Source organism: Malus domestica, chromosome 15, assembly GCF_042453785.1.
Source record: "Malus domestica chromosome 15, GDT2T_hap1".
Taxonomy (NCBI): Eukaryota; Viridiplantae; Streptophyta; class Magnoliopsida; order Rosales; family Rosaceae; genus Malus; species Malus domestica.
The window spans coordinates 44,380,576-44,398,132 of NC_091675.1; the positions used below are offsets into that span (position 1 = coordinate 44,380,576).

The following is a 17,557-nucleotide window of genomic DNA, read 5'->3' on the forward strand; positions in this document are numbered from 1 at the left end:
CATCCTTCTTTTTCCTACTCCATTGATTAAAATCCTATTCCTTTTCAATTTTTGATTAAGGTCCTTGGGTATTAATAACATCATTAATTATTTCAATAATTAATTTTTTTTTATTTCTAAATATATTCATTTAATGTTAAAAATGTTACAATTAGTATATTTATATTTATGACTAAATTTTTTATCATATATTTTTAGCTTTAGTTTGTACCCATTTTTAATTTGCAACCCTTTTTTAATTTGTACCAATTTTCTTTTCAATTTTAATTTGTACCCATATATTAATTTCTTTTTATGCCCATATTTGTTAAAGTTTTGTTTGTATTTGTACCCATATATTTTTTTTAAATTTATTTGTACCCATATATTTTTTTTAAATTTATTTGTACCCATGCTAATTATATGTACCCATTCATGTCATTTTTTTTCAAATTTTTAATCTTAAAATGTACTCATTCTTAAATATACCAATTTGTTATATGTAAAATGTACCCTTTTTTTATATATATAAAATCTATTCAATTTTTTTCTAATCCATTTTTAAACTTATATGGGTACATTCTTTTTTCTTTGATTTTAAAATGTATCCATGTCAAGTTTAATCGAGAGAAATTTACTAATGTTATTAAGCTTAATATCTTTTTTTTTTTGTGATTTTGAAGAATGTACCATGTTTTGATACAATAATTTTTTGGTTAATTTTGATGAATACCCATGTTTACACACACACACACACACAATATTATATTTATATTTTAATATTTTTAATCCCACAAATTATGGTTTTTTATTTAAAATCTCATTTATATAAACAACTAAAAATTTTAATTTTTAATTTAAAAAATATAGTAACATACATATAAATAAATTATCACATTAATTTCAGGAACTTCGATCAAAAATTGAAAACCAACAAAGTTTCGATAAAAAAATATTCATAGTTAGAGACCGCATCCAAAATCTCTCATTTTATATAAAGAAATTCACTATTAAAAATAATAATTTGTATAGTACATTGCGGTAGGGCTTATGTTAGAGTTATAAGTTCCCTAGTAATTAAAAATTTCTCCTTTTAAAGGCCAATACTTTGCTCATTCTTCGGAAGGAGGAAAGTCTTCATGCTTCACTAACGCACTAAACACTTAACCGAATAATAAAGATGATCGGAAACACTATTGTGTACATGTAGAACTTGTATTGTGTTTCTCTCTTATTATATGCTCAAGGAATTTACTTTTGTCCATGATTTGATTTACTGTCACAACGCCCCAACTCTAATAAAAAATATCTAAGTTCAAATTTTATAAACGACAAATGTTGACTTGACGATATAAAATAAAAACAACTACAAAAGAAAAAGTTATTATATCGGAAGTCTGACTGCTCTTCGGGCAGCAGAAGCATGGCACTGTATCACTGCCCATGCTGCCCCATTGACCATACTTCATTCATTTCCAACTTTTAAGCTCATTCTCTCTCTCTCCCCCCCCCTCTCTAAGAAACACAGAGAGAGAGAAAGAACCTTTCTCTCCAGGATCACAATCCAACGGTTCAAAATGAAAGCCATTCCTACGCAAAGCTTCCTGATGCTTTAGAACAAACAACTCACTCTCTCACCAAACCACAACAGCTGACGAACAAGCTTCACAACTCTCAGATCTCTCTCTCTCTCTCTCTCTCTCTCTCTAAGAAAACCAAAGCTTTCAGTACCAGATCTCTCTCTCTCTCTCTCTCTCTCTCTCTCTCTCTCTAAGAAAACCAAAGCTTTCAGTACCAGCTGCTTCAAACTTCGCTAGCTCTCAGCTCTCTTCAGGTAACCACTCTCTCCGACGTCGTCGTTTTCTTCCCTTCCTAGTTTTCCCGGAAACTCTCCGGCTGCCTGCTATTGCTATTATTACAGTTTATTTTATTTTATTTTTCTTCTACTATAAATTTAAAATTAGTGAAAAAGTTGTAATTTTACTGGCGGATCTAACGGTGGGGCCGAGAGGGGGAATAGATCTGACGGTCTGCCTGGATCGTTGTCTGACTTGACAGGGCGTTCTGCGTACGTCGTCGAGTCCGTACAAATGGAGACCAAAAGGCGTACGTCGTCGAGTAGTGGTGGTGCTGCTGTCGTTCAACTAGTCGAAGCTACGTTTGGTCAGCTCTTGCTGCTAACGTGCGCCTGGGATGCTCTTCTTGCTAATCTGCTCACCGCCTCTGCCTTGCTTTCTTTCGCTCAGGTGAGTAGTCCAGTTTTAGCTTTTTTCTTCTTCTTCGTTATATTTTTTTTTAATTCGAAATTACATAAAAATCTGCTTTCCAGTTTCCTCTGATTTTTCCTCAAAAATGTTTAATTACTACTGCAATTTATCATTATTTATTGATTTTGTTGAAAATATTCATTATTTATTAAATATTATTGCGAAGAATATGATGATAGGATATTCTGTGTGTGTCGTTTGTTTTGTTATGCCAGTCAACAGTCCTCGTACAAGTTTATTTGATTATTTAAAATATAAAATAAAATAAATTTTTTATTTTTTTCTTGTAGTTCATCAGATATTTATCTCATCACCTGTCATGTCAGTTTGGATTTGGAAAATCTTTGCCACCTGTAATATATGTTAAAATTCCCCTTTCCAAACAAACAAGAAAAATAAAGAAAATCTAAATTAGGATTATTTGTACATCACAAATCATTTTTGGTTAATTTTTGCCTGTCCGCATCAAGTGGTGGAAAGATATTAAGCCTTTGCATGATGGTTTGGATTCAAACTCCGTCAGTGATCATTAATTGATGATATTCAACTCCATTAACTATTATATTCTTAAAAAAAAAATATCACTAAACCGAACACTACTTAGTCATATTATTTACATTTTGTTGTAGGTAGGGATGGGCAATGGTTATGCGGGCGGGTAATCGCGGTTAATTTACCCATAACCGTTTATGCTCTTACCCGCATAACCGTTTACCCGTTGGGTAATTGCCTAAACGGTTATATCCATACCCATAACCATTTATAAACGGTTAACCATACCCATAACCGCATACTCATTTAACCGTAACCGTTTAATACCCGTTTACCAATTTACCCTTTTTAACCCATTTATCCTTTTTTTTTTTTACCATAACCCATTTTTCACCCGTCTACATGTTTTTTAACAACTTAAAAATTTAAAAAAAAAAATTGTCATAATATTAATCCCTCCAAGGATTTTCTAGCTTCTGCTTGTTGTTTGCCTTGTGTTGGCTTTCTGTTTGGTTGGCTTCTTAGCCCAGGTTTTGTTGTTCCAGTTTTCAAAAAAAAAAAAAAAAAAAATAGAAAGATGCAGTATTCAAATTGAAGAGAGATGATTGTTGGGTTAATAACCCAACTTTCCATCCCTGTCAAACAGCCCCGTATGTGTTTGTGTGTGTATATATATATATATATATATATATTCTCATCCCCTGTCAAACAGCCCCGTATGTATGTGTCTATATATATCTATATATATATATATATTTATTTATTTATTTATTTATTTATTTTAAATATTCAACATTACATATATAAAATAAATGGGTAAATGGTTACCCGTTTATAACCACGGTTAATACCCATAATCACTCATTTAAATTTCACGGGTAAACAGTTATACCCATAACCGTTTAATTATCTAAACGGTTACCCATAACCGTAACCGTGAAATTTAAATGGGCGGGTAACCACGGTTATCCATAACCGCGGGTATTTTGCCCATCCCTAGTTGTAGGTATTGGGTAGCAAAATATAACCTTTTAAGAACTCCTGTGGTCCTTTGGTTTCAGGATCCTTTCGTGCTCTCAGCAACTTGTGGACAGAAAAGTCATGGAGACAATGAGAGTGAGCATTCCAACTCCGAAGCAGTTGATGGGGACGAAGATGGAGACGAAGAGAAGAACAATGACGGTGGCTTTGGAGACACTGAAGAGGAGCTATCTTCGGAAGATGGAGGCGCTGGGAACAACCCTAATGGGAAAAGCAACAACTCCAAAGCCGGGCCCGGAGGAGAGGATGGCGAAGTAGGCGAAGTAGGCGAAGTAGGCGAAGATGGTGAAGAGGAGGAAGATGGCAATAATCGCGACGACAATGAGGATGATGGCGAGGATGATGGAGATGAAGACAATGAAGATGATGAGGACGACGAGGACGATGATGAAGGCGAGGTCAAGGACGAGGAGGAAATTGTGGACGAGGAGGAACCCGAGGACGATGAAGAAGAGGACGAGGAAGAGGCCCTTCAGCCCCCAAAGAAGAGGAAAAAGTGAAAGCAGCCCTTTTCCAATTTACCGACTCTGCAAATGGTGTTAAACTTTGTACTCTTTTCATAGGGCTCCGTTGCCAGAACTGTTTAAGCTAATTTTATTGTATTTCGTACACATTTTGTTCCAATAATATTTAGTTTAGAGAGATAATTGACCCGGGATTTCATTTGATCACATCTTATTGGCTGCTAATTTCAAGGATTAAAGCATAATTAATCTCAAGGATAGAGAGTAACTAAAGCTAATAATAATAGTAAAACTGCCGATCTATATTAATTTACAAGAATATACAACCACCAGATTATTTCTATGTACAAGCTAAATAAAGTTAATTCCAAATTAAAACCCTGCAAGAGTGTTACAGATCCCGGCAAGGTCCGCCGGCCTTACGTTATGTTCAAGTCTCTACCTTGATTTACCTGTCCGGTCCCGAAAAAAGAGAAATTAACAGAAGAAACGTTAAATTTCAAGGATGCATAAATTAAATTGGTAGCTAGAAAAAATTTCAGATTATAAACAAAACTACAGAGACTGTCATAAATATAATAGTATTAGGAACATAATATTGGTTGTGATTAGTAAACATACAATATTAACTAGTTTCGATTGAAGTATGAACAATTAGACCGATTTTTGACTTTTTTTCAGTGACAATGTTAGTATTCAAAGAGTTCCAAGCATAAATTGTGAAGAGAAATATTCAAGCGGTGAACTTACGGAAAGCGGCGGATAGACCCCGTTGTAGCACCAAATCATTTTCTTTTAGCATCGATGATCATGGCTCGAGTCCAATGCTCAATATCCTCGGACTGTGATGGTGGAGGGGGAAAAGTCGGATGTTCCACAATATCCCATCCTTCAATAAGGGATTCATTCTTCTCTTCAGACAACTCAGTGGAACAAAGAAGGTTGTTTTCATTTAAGTTTTTCTGCATAACAAAAGAAAAATGTATGAAAATCGAGTACGGTATCTATGTATCCAATGAACAGCTATGTAACAAGATCATTCCTACGAAAGCAATTATAGACTTTCAAGGTATTAAAGTATCCCGTCAGATTTAGGGACCAATCAAGGATTCTATGATTGTTTATCTTTATATGCCCCTTGTTTGAACTTGGATCACATCATGTCAATTAACATGCTGCCCAGTAGCATATGCCAGCAGCTGACCATAGTGAAGAAAAGGTGAGAAAAAGGAGAACAACGGATATTCCTTCAAAAGTCACGACAGAGCATAAGTCCTACTAATAGGGTAAACCAATGGCGTGATTTATTAGGAAAAAAAAGTACATAAACTAAGAACCCAACATCTCCTAACGAAACTGATTTTAGCCCAAAAACATACCATTAGTGCCATTGCATGTGCGCTATCCAACAGAGTGGTTGACGATATGGCAGAATTCACATTCCACACAGACTTGTTTAATTGTTTAACTTGCTTACATGACCTGAAAGTTAAAAGAGGAATTCTAATCAATGTTTATATACCATCCATGGCACGCCCGTAGAGTTCCTTGACAAGATATTGAGTATTAAGAAAACCATTTAAAGTCCAGGAATAAAGATCCAAAAATTGTTAAAACTAGATAATAGTTATTACTTTGCAAGAAAAAACTCTCTCAGAAGTTCAGGACTTCATGTCTGTCCAAATTTTTTTAAAGTTAACAGTTACTACTTCATTTCTGCACAATGAAACTGAAATGAAAACACACAACACATTTCACAAAGAAAGGAGCTATTGGACAATGTACCTCGAGCAAGCCATTTTCAACGAGAACACAGAATGAACTTCCTTGGAAGAAGATAATGTGGCCAACAATTTAGCAAATGCTTCAAATGTAGATACCTCAGAAGGGACATCTAAACATAGTGAGTTATAACAGTACGCTGTAATGCATGCCACACTTTTCTTAAGAAGTGAAATCCCTCTCTGCAAATCTTTGTGCGTTTCAACACTGTGTGCAGAAGCAGAAGAATAATTAAAGCTACCACCAGAAGAATCCAGACGTGGTTTTCTCACGGATTCTATTGAAGCAACACCAAAATTATTACTTGAGCTCCTGTCAGACCAAGAATTTTCCCCGCTACTGGAGCAATAATTTTGGCGTGGTATAAAGAGGGGATATTCATTGCTGCAATAACATAAGTTGGTCAGTCAACAGGGTGAGAAATCCAATTATGCCATGTCATCTGATATATCTAGCCAAAGTACCTCCGAGAAGAAGGGTACGCATCCCAATAAGAATCTCTTTGCCATATCCGAGAGCAAGAACCCTGAAGTAAGACAATCCAAATTTAGCACAAAACACAGGTATAACTAATCCATAACTACTACATAAAAAACTTATTGGCACATATGGTTTGCAGGATTCAACGGGCAGGTTTTAAGGAAGCTTCAAATGTCTCTCCAGAAGCAAAGCGCACCTCCAAAATATAAAATATAAAAATGCTTTCACTGGAAGATGTTCCCAATGAAGGTATACTTTCCTCCCGAACCAAAAGTTTTCCCAATATTGAGAAAAATAAAAACAAATGTTATAAGGTAACCATATGAACAATTTAATTTGACACATAAATCACCTTCACTTTATATACAAGAAAATTTCAGTGAGTGTACAATATCAAAGTTCCCCATTACTTCCAGAACGTTTTTGATATATTTTATAACCATCATTAGTACTTTTAAACCCCTCAAACATTTTGTCCATGGTCTTCAAAGAATATTTAAGTTAATCAGGAGGGTGAACTTACCGCAAAACCTGAGTTATGAAGTGCTGGAGCAGCTAAGTTATGAACAACAAGATTCAGGAGTTGAACCATGTACCTGCTCTCCAACCATAGCGATCGGTTATCAGTGTAAAATGTGATATCACCTTAGCTAAAAATGATCCAACTGGATATAATTTAACTAATAACAAAACATTAACTTCATAACAAATACAACAAGAGGAACAAAGACATTTTCCAGGAAAAGGTGATGAATCTCAGTCAGATAACATAGCAATTAAATATTATCAAGTTCCACAATAGCATCCTTCTTTAAAGCTTATCTGGATATACAACTTTAAATAGAGATTACCCCAAGGAAGCAGCAAGCTCTTCTGATGGAACTGAGTGTGGATCTAGCCCTCTTGGTAAGCATGCATTGCAAATTTGATCATACAGACCACCAGATCCATCATTCTTCTTTTCATCTACAATCACCTAAATGAAAGAATGAACATTAAAAAATTTAGATTTAACAACCCTAGCCCCAAACTATAGTAATGCTGTTTTTTCAAAAATAAATAAATAAATAAATAAATTGGGTGCTCAATAATTCTACTTATAAGAGTCAGCCAAAAGCTTAACACGGTCATCAAGGTGTATCAATATAATTAAAAATTGAGTTCATAATAAAGAATACAATTATGATCATAACTTATAAGTCGTGTAAATAAGTCAAGACACATTTATTTTTAAAGTGCTTACCCGACGTTGGGGAAATAATTTGCATATTTGTTTTATAACTACTGACTGCTTATGAAGGCATTCCGAGGTAATGGCCATCTGCATTCAGAGAATGCAACACGCATTATTATTTTTTTTCAAATAAGAGACATGTCAAGAAGAGAAGGAAAAAATAATACAGATCAGAGATATATCTCAAGCCCATCAAGACAGCATAACTTCAAAGTGAAATGGATCAAAATAAAGACATAGTTATTTATCATCATGCATTCTTGTACAAGAAAGCTATACTAATTTCCATTAATTAGTAAAGATCAAAGAAGTAATTATAGTTTAAGGAGTATTAAAATGACTTACATGCCCTAAGTTCTGAGTGCATATAAGGTTAGGATAGAACTTATCCAGTTGCTCCACACGATTCTTTCCCAACTGCAAATAGGAAAACTTAGAAGTCAAGATATATCTTAAAGATCGTCTGATGGAGTTAAATACTAAATTATTCGAAAACATTGAGGTACCACAGAGAGGGCCGAATCAAGCACCCCATATTTGACTTTGAGGTCATAGGATGTCTTCTCAATCTTAGCCTTCCCTGTAAACATCTCAGTCAGTCTCACAAATTCATATAAATACATCAATGAAATTCAGCTTAGACAATATTTGACAAGAGGAACCAACCTTGCACAAGCTGTTCTTTATTAAGCTGGAGCTTTTCCCTTAATCTCACAAGCTTCTCATTTTGAAGCACTCTCCAATTTATTTGATCATCGGCCTTACCCTGAAGTATGTGTAAAGCATCAGTATAAGTGAACTATTCTGATGCCTTAAATTTGGAAATAAGTTGTACAGAACTCTGATGATTTCATATGCTATAGTCTACTGGAAAAGTGACATTAATAGGTTAAAGAACAAGAGAATATATACTCGTGCACACACCTAAGAAGCAAAATGGAACTTCCCAACGACTTTTTATCACAATGGACAAATTTCACATATATGGGTTACCCAACATTTATTCAAGATTAAGTTATTTAACGAAGATGAATGAGTAACCTTATCTTTATACAATAAATGATCATTTTAATTTTTAAGTAATAGTGGAATGGTTTCATGTCACAAACCGTATTCCTACTCATAACCTATTTACAGTCCATGACCCATCTTTGCATCCTCAGAATATTTGATATTCCCCTTGGAATAAAATAGAGATCCTACGGAACACTTTCGAATTTCAATCATGTCAAAGTCCACGGGCATTTGCAAATACTATACTGCATAAATAATATCATGAACACAAAAGATAATATCTTGGGAAAAACCATTTTCATTCTACTTAACTTACAGGATTCTAGCTGATCATTCTATTTGGTGGAATACAGGCCATTTGAATGCATGCAAAAACAAAACGAAACAACAGAAAAGAAAGAGAAACCTCGTTTCTTCCAAGCTCCAAGACAGATACACACCTTTGTGACAAGCACTTCAGTCAATCTTGAATACAATGAATCACGACGACTCTTCAGTACCTTTAACGAATTGTTATACTCATTTAATCTGAAAACAGCAAGCACAATTATAAGACGATTAAAGAGAATTGTTATACTTATTTACCCTATAATGATTCGAATAAGTTCATAATATCGCCCATAAATTCGAAAAACGGTCAAAGTTCACATATCATACCTGTAATTCACACAAACAGCACAGATAGAAGCAAGATTTGAATTCTCACAAATAGCACAACTAGATTTCCGGTTCATCCCTCCGAAACAGCGAATCAACCTACGCCTGGTTGTTTGCTGAAAAAAAATCAGCATCCAAATCCGTTCAGCACCAATTCAACTAAATTGATTCATATACTGCTAATCATGTTAAGACTTCAAATTTCTTATACCAAATTTTGAACAGACGAACAGTAATAAATAATCGAACAGAATTGAGGCAGAGATTAGATACCAATTCAAATTTCAGCTAAAAAAAATTGTGTGAATGAAACCTAGAAGTTGCATATTTTGTTTTTTTTTTTCCTCTTAATTCCAAGCTGTTGGCAATCGAAAATCCACGAAAAAATAGAGGGAACACAGCAAGAAAAGTTACCGGCGGCTGAGTCGTCGGCGTACAATCTATACGACGGAGGTTTGAAATTGCGCGCAAAAATCTGTAATCTGAAGTGAAGTCGAAATTTTTGGGATTCTTTTCGTCTTCATCGTAATAATTTGATTACTGATGAGAAGGCGACGCCTCGCTGGGCGTTTGGCAGATGGAAAAGAATAAAATAAAAAATACGAAACTATAAAATGGGCCGGGTTTTTACAGTTATACCAAGGCCCGCCTTTTGAGCCCAAACCTCTAAGGAGAAATATTTTACGGTCAGTCACGTGGGATTTTTGATGACATGTTACAATATGAGTAAGCAACATAATTGATACCATCATAACATGAGTGAATTGGCAAAGCCCTGATGATAGGAACGGTGTGATGTCACACAAAAATATTAATCGGATGGACACTATGAACATCTTAATCATGGCTGAATTACTTAGGGTAAATTGATCAACATGAATATGACCAAAGGCAACATACAATTACAAATCGAATAAAAAACAATACTCAAATTAATATAAATGCACATGCTATAACACAAATGGATTGATAAAACAAATGTATAGCAGTCATGCGGAAAAATTACCCAATTTGAACCTACAACAGGTCCACATGAGTTAGGAATACCACCAACCAGCGACATATCATCGGAGATAAATCCTCAACCCACATCAATCCTTGGTTACGGCCGAAAAACAAAATCAAGGTCAACTTTCGTCGATCCACTTAAGTAGTCTCAACTCCATAACTTACTCGACCAAAACAAAAGTTGGCATATCTTTTTGTCAAGTGAATAGGTTAAAATTCATAATCTGACAACATAAGATAGCAAGTGAAAGCATATTAACAAGATTGCGCATTCAATTGTGGAGAAATAAAGCTTCCTGTTAATTAATTTAGCACGGAGGATGAGAAGGACTTACAATTGATTAATTTTCACACTAATGAGCCAATAATTTAACAGCTGTGTAGTTTACAGTGAAAAAAAGGCTTGGTGTACATCAGACTACAAAATCCCAGGACATAACTACAACATGTTTAACCTATAAGGCTGACAGATCATTTCGATGTTTGAAGTTCCAAGCTTTGTAGCTCATGCTACCAGGAACTTTAGAAAATCCGAAGATTCATGGCTACGGTTCTCTTGAATATCCAAAGTTGATCTGAGATAAATGGACGGCCAAGGAGATTAGTATTGATCTTTGTCACAGGAACTTGTTTTCGACTAACTTCTTCAACTCCTCCATTTTTTTAATGATCTTTGGATTCATGAGGTCTCTTGCTTCCCTTATTAGAGTGCCTTCCTGGCTGAAATGTTAAGCATCCACAATAGCCTTCATCCAGGTGTGCAGCTGCAACGGGGTTCTGACAAAATATGGCAAGGAGAGAAAAGGAGAGCATAGATGAGCTTTTGAAATCCGAGGATAACCATTAAACTTCTTACTATACCACGAACTTAATAGTAAGAGTAATTGAGTTCTTGATGCATACGTGAAAAGGTTATCAACATCCGTCCCTTCAAGTTCCTCTCCTGGGGTAGATAGATCATGTAAGGCAGCCAGAAGCTCCTCAGGATCCTCAATTGTGAGAAGACACTTAAGTATCCAAATTTCTTTTGGCATGAATCTCTGAAGATTACCTCTTGCGGTGACGTACATATGATAAAGTACGTCCTTTACCTATTAAAACAAAGAATAAAATTAGCAGAAGCATTACACCACCAAACAAATGAAAAATTGTCTATCTTCTGTTTTTCTTGGTTCTTTTCCGTTGGGGGGGCACAGATAAATAATTCCATTAAGTAGACTATGTGTCTCCGTAAACTGTTCATATAAATCATTCTAGGATCGTCAATGACCCTAATGCTAAAATGTAAACTATAGCAGAGATCTACATGAGAGTCCAACTTTATTATATTGCCTGAATCCATGTTTATGGAAGAGGTTGACCCCCTTCTATCACTAAGTAGTCAAAATGATACTTGTAAGTTGTATCGATCTTGCACCTTTGATATGTAACAATAGTGTTGCGACAGCTTAAATGTAAATTACGAGAGACAAGTATTTATGAGGCAAGCCATCATTTCACCTCATCTTTCGTCATGCTCAACTCTTTGGCAGCTGACCAAGCTTTTGTGATCATCATCACCAATGCTGAGTCGAGTTGATTTTTCTCAGCCAAGTGATCGATCTTCCTACAAGCGGCATCAACAGTAGGAGAGTTGATAATATCTTGAAATTTCAACTCTGCAGCATTCAGTGCTTCAATGCTTTGCAGAATCATATGCTTTTACAGCAGCCAAGCACTTATTTCCAATACTTGCCAAAGCTAGTCATACAAAAATGAAACTTTAACAATTTTTACCCACAAAATAATGGTTACGAAATTTTAGCCACACTGCTGATTAGAATTTAGGACAGATGTGTGACATGCTTACTAATGAAGACAGGACAATTATTTGTCTCTTTTAACAATATACTAAGTATATGATGGATGAAGGCAAGGAGGAAGATGGTGATTAAATGATACCAATATTTGTTAATGGGTTGCACTTTTTTAGAAAAATTAAATGGTAAATAGTCTCACCAGTTTGCTCTGTTGGATTGTCGTAATAGGATTCGGCAACAGTGTGGAGATGCACAAAAAATTCTTGAGTGAAATCTTTGCGACGCCTGGAAAGTATTTCACTAATTTCTGATTGAGCCCCTCTAACGACTTAAAGAAATTCATTGTGTCTTTGCACATCTTCATCAACCTTGAAAGAGTAGCACCCCAACACTGTCAATTTAGCAGCAAACAAACTCAAAACAAATTTAACCATCCCTTGAATAAAACAAACACAAACAGATCGATTCCTCATAGTCATCATTAAAAGGGAAAGACTAATAATAAATTTCATCACTACAAGTGAACAGTCCTGAAATTGTAAACATCCGTTTAATCTTAACTCCCAACAAGTATTGTCTTAAGAAAGACATGGTTAACTCACCCACATCTCAATAAAAGACATTTAGGTAACAAGTGCGATAGTATCACTCTTAAGCAGTTTATAATACCTACCTCTTTCAATTTCCGTCCAAGCCGTACTAGCTCATGCTTCATTCCAGGATCATCCTCAGTATCTGCACGGTCCTGACACTGCTTATAGAAATGAGGTTGGATATCGTCCCATTCCTTGCTGAAAGCTAATAATCTTCTCCAGTCAGTTGGAGTGGGCTTGTCAACCAGAAAAACCTCAATAAGGTTGTCACATACTCGGATCATTTTGTGGTCATCCAAACCCCCAACACCACCTTTCTTTTCCCCTTCCTCACCATTTCCGTTGGACTGATCTTCAACCGATGTGGGATTAGAAGATCAGAAACGGGCAACTCTTGTCCACTAGAACAACTATTTTGCACTGCAGTTGTATCACCAACCGTGGCAGCAACTACAGAGGACCACCGTAACCTGACTGGTTTTTTAACTACCAAGTCACAACCTAGCAGAAGTAACAGATATCTGTTAAAATCAACTTCAAAACAGCAACAAACATCATCAACACAGATACAACAACAGTACCTCCTAAGAAACCAACACAATATTTCCCAATTTCTTTGATACTTTTGGGACACGAGTTTTTTTTTCTTTTCGAACAAACGATATTATCTACACAGGAGTGGTGAGTGGGCTAAGCCCCACAATTGACTAGTAATAATGTGGTTCAAATTCACCTTAGGCGAGAATCGAACCTAAGATCTCTTCCTTACAAGTGAAGAGATGAATACCACTAGACCGTAATATTAAGTGGCTTTCGGACACGTTATATATACATATTTATTTTTCTCACTTCCTAATTTGACAAATGACACACACAAAATTTTTGATACCACAGAAACACAATTACTAGCATGCTTAGTGCTAATTAAAATTACCCAGTTTACGAAGAATCGAAAGCAACGCAGCTCTCTGTTGCAGAGTGACTTCAAACCAGCAACAAAAACCCTCAAACCAAAAGCTCAAATTGTGAATTTGGAACCCCAAACGGGGGATTAAAACGACAATTACTTGCACACTACCAATACAGTTCATGAAAATCCCACTAATGGAGAATCAAGTGCGTAATTATCAAATAAAACAACGGATAAAGTTCATACCTTAGGTGATGCTAGAAGATAGGGAGATAGATTTCGGCGAGGTTCTGATGGAGAAGAGAGAAGAGACGCGGTCTCTGGTGGCGGTTTTAGGGGCTCTGAGTAGGAAAGAACAGGAGGGTTGGAGGATGGTGGTGGAAACCATGGAGGAGTTTGCAGTGACACCTTTTCAGGCCAATGAACAGGGTTTAGTGACATTATTTATTTATTTATTTTTAAAGGTTTCTTTGATAACTTTCAAATTGTTGGAAATTCGCCCAAAAAACAATTTTTGGACAAAATTAAAGAAGAAATCATTCCCTTACCTTCATTTAATTTTTATTGCAAGTGATATTCGAATCGACACAAGGAGAGGAGTTATGGTTTCAATCGAGATGTATTGAGTCAAAGAGAAAGACTCTAATCACCGGTAATTAATCACTTATTACTTTCGTTTGATTTTTTTAGTTTTTATTTTCTAGTTTGCTTTTATAATCTCTTTTATTGAAACACACTGACTTTATCTAAATTACCAAAGGATGAAATTTTGAGCCTAACAACAAAACAAAAACATCTGGCAAGAGTATATTTCTCAATTTGACGTGCCCTTTCTAGTGAAGTTAAAAAGAATTTGTGATCAAATTAATTAAAAATGAGATGAAGACCAAATTTATTTTAAGACAAAAGTACATTGTGGGATAAAGAAATGGAATAGTAAACCTCATATGCAAATATTAATGCCCTTTTTTATTATGGAAAATAACTTTATTAAATAAAAATATCTCTAAAACAACATGTTCCAATACAATCAAGGTTCAAAGCATCTAATGCGGAAGCAGGGAAGCAATAATCCTAAAAGTGGGGGTTAGACACGGACATCCCATCATTAGCAAGCTCATCAACCACAAAATTAGCTTCTTTAGAAATATGCCACCATTGAATATTGAGAAACCTAGAAACCAACCATTTTAATGTCTTCAATAATTGAGATGAGGTGCCAAGGGGGCTTCCATATCCTCTTGTCCAGATCAATGATAAGCAACTTGAAAATTTTGAAACAATAATTGATACAAACTAAATAAATAACTATTTCGCTAATAAACTAAACAATGTTTCTCTTCTCAATATTAAAACCCTTTACCAAATTCAAATATTTTTCCCAAACCTTCTTTCACCCCAACAAAAAAATAAAATTTTCTGTCAGAAAAAGTAATTTTTTTTTTTACTAAAACAATAGCGTTGGTGGGAGAACCATCGATGATGACATTAAGTGGCTTGCTTCATTTTTGATTAAGTGGAATGAAATTATGTTTTTAGGGAAGCAAACCTCACAGCAGATATTATTTACCACCCTTGAGCACAATTGTACTCATTTATATGTTTGGGATGAGTGTGTAGACCTGACATTTTGGACCCGACCCGTTAATATTAGTATTTGGATAAATGTTTAACAGGTCGGATCGCTAATGAGTGAACCCGTTAACAACCCGTTAAATAACGAATCACTTTGGGTAAACCCGTTAGCACCCATTATAAATTATAACCACACGGGACCTTCATATCGCCCAAGCTCTCCGACCAGACCCTCCTCCGCTCCCTCCACCATCTCTCCCAAGAAATCTTCTCCCTCGAGCCGTTCCAGTTCCTCCTACGCTGCACCTCCCACTCCATGATCTGCAGATCAACCCTCCTCTCCATCCTTTTCGAAGACATCATCCACAGTTAGTACTTTTAAATTTCTTTCATGATTTTTATAGCAGGCCGAGAGGCTAGAGCCTTTTTATCTTCCTCGCGCTTGATGCGAAATATATAAGCACACAAATTAACCCTCTTTTTAACAATTGTAGTATAGATGTAAGTAGGGTATCGTTCTAGGCCGGGGATTAGGAGGGATTGCTAATCTATTCTAAATTAATTTAAAAATATTAAACAAGACTCAAGGACACAAAATTAGGCTAAAAACTCTAATAACTCGAAACACACTTAGAATGACTCAAAATAATGAAAACAATCAAATTAGACACTAGGAACTGAAATTGACGGAAATTGAATTAAAAGACTAACAACAATGAAAACTAACTAAATAATATAATTTAATAATGGGGGGGGTTTGGTTTTGACGAGAAGTAAATTAAACTTAAATAAATTACAGAATTGACAAAAGCATGAAATTAAGGTGAAAGGATAGGTTACAGACTAGCTAGAGGGTTCTTCTCCACACATGACACATATGCAACCTAAATTGATTTTCAGTTGTTCTTTCAATAAATTGTAAATCTCAACGCCCCAAATTAACCGTGAATTGCACTAATTAACCCTCAGTTTTTCCACAAGTTATTGGGTTGGATGATTGCATACGACAACCCAAAACATTCCCAACAAGTTCCCTACATGAATTGCATAATAGAGATACAAGCAAGAATCATTAAATTCTATGAAAAACATAAGCATTGATGAGGCACTCGTTACTATGATTTGCATGAAACTTATGCCAAGAATTTACTTAACGTGATTGTGACTAGCAACCTTCACTACTTGTGAATATAAGTTCATAACGATTAGGTGAAACTCCCTTATATTCTAGCGTCAAATTCATGCATGTAAATTAAGTATGCATTCTTAATCGACATAAAAAAATAAGCTATCAATCAAGCAGTTAAGCAAATTAAATCACAACTCAGAAATCACAACTGAAGGTAATCAATTCATATTACAAATATATTCATGGCTTTGAATTAACCTCTAGCCAAAATAAAAATTAGTTACACATAATTATCAAATTAAACCAAAAGTAAAACATGGGTTTGAGAAGATAAAACCAAGAAAACTAGAGTGAAGCTCCTTCTCTGTCTCTCTGTGCTCCCCGTGTCTCTCTGCGCCAGTCTTTCCCCTCTATCTGCGTCTCCTCCCCTTTCTCTTATTATTTTCCTTATTCCTCCTCTCTCTCTCCCCGTTTGTTTTCTCCCCTGCCTCTGTTTGCGCCTTTTTTTATTAAAGCTGCCCAAGGCAGCCTCTTATTCTGTTTTTTTCCCCGCACAGTCCGCAAGTCTCTCCCTTTCCTCTTTTTATTTTCCTTATTCCTTGATAGTTCACTTCCTTCCTTTGTTTAATGCACTCTGTCTTTTCTCTATTCTTTTCTGCCCATTTTGTTTGAAATTAATCCTACAATACAATTAACTGTACATTAACACAAGGTAAGGTACATTGCTACAATTTTAACATAAAAACATCACAAAAACTTTAGAAATGGATGATATAAATGCATGAAATATATGAGTGATCAGCGCTGATGTTTCTTCTTTCTTTCTCCCCCTCTACTCTCTATCTCTCTCACCCTCTGTCTCACTCTCCATCTCTACTCTCTCTCTTTTGCCCCTTCTCTTATTCTCAAGCTCTCACAGAACTTTATATCCAAGTTAGTACCCTTTTCATTGTCAGCACCCTTTTATACATCCTTGCAGTTTTGTAATTGTATTGAAATGCTAAAAAACAAAATGTTAATAGGTGAAACGGGTCGGGTTCGGATGACCCATTAACTTAACGGATCGGGTTCGGATGACCTGTTAGCTTACTGGATCGAATTGAACCTGACCCAAACCCGATAAACTCAACCCG

General features: G+C 35.4%; 2 protein-coding genes, 1 long non-coding RNA gene and 1 pseudogene across 4 annotated transcripts; 1 reads left to right on the plus strand and 3 right to left on the minus strand.

Moving 5' to 3' along the window:
- The first annotated feature begins 1,618 nt into the window (after nucleotides 1-1,618).
- On the plus strand, nucleotides 1,619-4,426 carry LOC139192446 (uncharacterized). The gene is made up of 4 exons (XM_070814584.1): nucleotides 1,619-1,658; nucleotides 1,719-1,813; nucleotides 2,038-2,225; nucleotides 3,800-4,426. The coding sequence occupies exons 3-4, from the start codon at nucleotides 2,070-2,072 to the stop codon at nucleotides 4,277-4,279; spliced, it is 636 nt and encodes a 211-aa protein (XP_070670685.1). The 5' UTR covers nucleotides 1,619-1,658; nucleotides 1,719-1,813; nucleotides 2,038-2,069; the 3' UTR covers nucleotides 4,280-4,426.
- On the minus strand, nucleotides 2,712-2,878 carry LOC139192447 (uncharacterized). Its single transcript, XR_011576614.1, has 2 exons — nucleotides 2,847-2,878; nucleotides 2,712-2,802 (listed from the first exon to the last, which is right to left on the minus strand). It is a non-coding gene; the product is annotated as an uncharacterized lncRNA (long non-coding RNA).
- A 98-nt stretch (nucleotides 4,427-4,524) lies between the features above and the next one.
- LOC103401923 (uncharacterized) lies at nucleotides 4,525-10,045 on the minus strand. 2 transcript variants are annotated; one of them, XM_029093715.2, is made up of 14 exons: nucleotides 9,825-10,045; nucleotides 9,411-9,526; nucleotides 9,194-9,281; nucleotides 8,406-8,505; nucleotides 8,246-8,319; nucleotides 8,085-8,156; nucleotides 7,749-7,826; nucleotides 7,357-7,481; nucleotides 7,029-7,101; nucleotides 6,490-6,551; nucleotides 6,029-6,409; nucleotides 5,623-5,725; nucleotides 4,994-5,205; nucleotides 4,525-4,695 (listed from the first exon to the last, which is right to left on the minus strand). In XM_029093715.2, the coding sequence occupies exons 2-13, from the start codon at nucleotides 9,485-9,487 to the stop codon at nucleotides 5,029-5,031; spliced, it is 1,410 nt and encodes a 469-aa protein (XP_028949548.1). In that variant the 5' UTR covers nucleotides 9,488-9,526; nucleotides 9,825-10,045; the 3' UTR covers nucleotides 4,525-4,695; nucleotides 4,994-5,028. The 2 variants fall into 2 exon arrangements, with proteins under 2 accessions (XP_028949548.1, XP_028949549.1); XM_029093716.2 differs by having other exon boundaries at nucleotides 8,270-8,319; nucleotides 9,825-9,976.
- Nucleotides 10,046-10,739: 694 nt separating this feature from the next.
- LOC103401924 (uncharacterized protein At4g37920-like) lies at nucleotides 10,740-15,640 on the minus strand (annotated as a pseudogene).
- Between the last annotated feature and the right edge of the window lie 1,917 nt (nucleotides 15,641-17,557).

Coding starts and splice junctions, on each gene's coding strand:
- LOC139192446 (XM_070814584.1), top strand. CDS start 2,070: ATGGAGACCAAAAGGCGTACGTCGTCGAGTAGTGGTGGTGCTGCTGTC. Junction 2,226..3,799: donor CCTTGCTTTCTTTCGCTCAG/GTGAGTAGTCCA, acceptor CTTTGGTTTCAG/GATCCTTTCGTGCTCTCAGC.
- LOC103401923 (XM_029093715.2), bottom strand. CDS start 9,487: ATGAACCGGAAATCTAGTTGTGCTATTTGTGAGAATTCAAATCTTGCT. Junction 9,282..9,410: donor GCTGTTTGTGTGAATTACAG/GTATGATATGTG, acceptor TGCTGTTTTCAG/ATTAAATGAGTATAACAATT. Junction 6,552..7,028: donor TTCATAACTCAGGTTTTGCG/GTAAGTTCACCC, acceptor GTCTTACTTCAG/GGTTCTTGCTCTCGGATATG.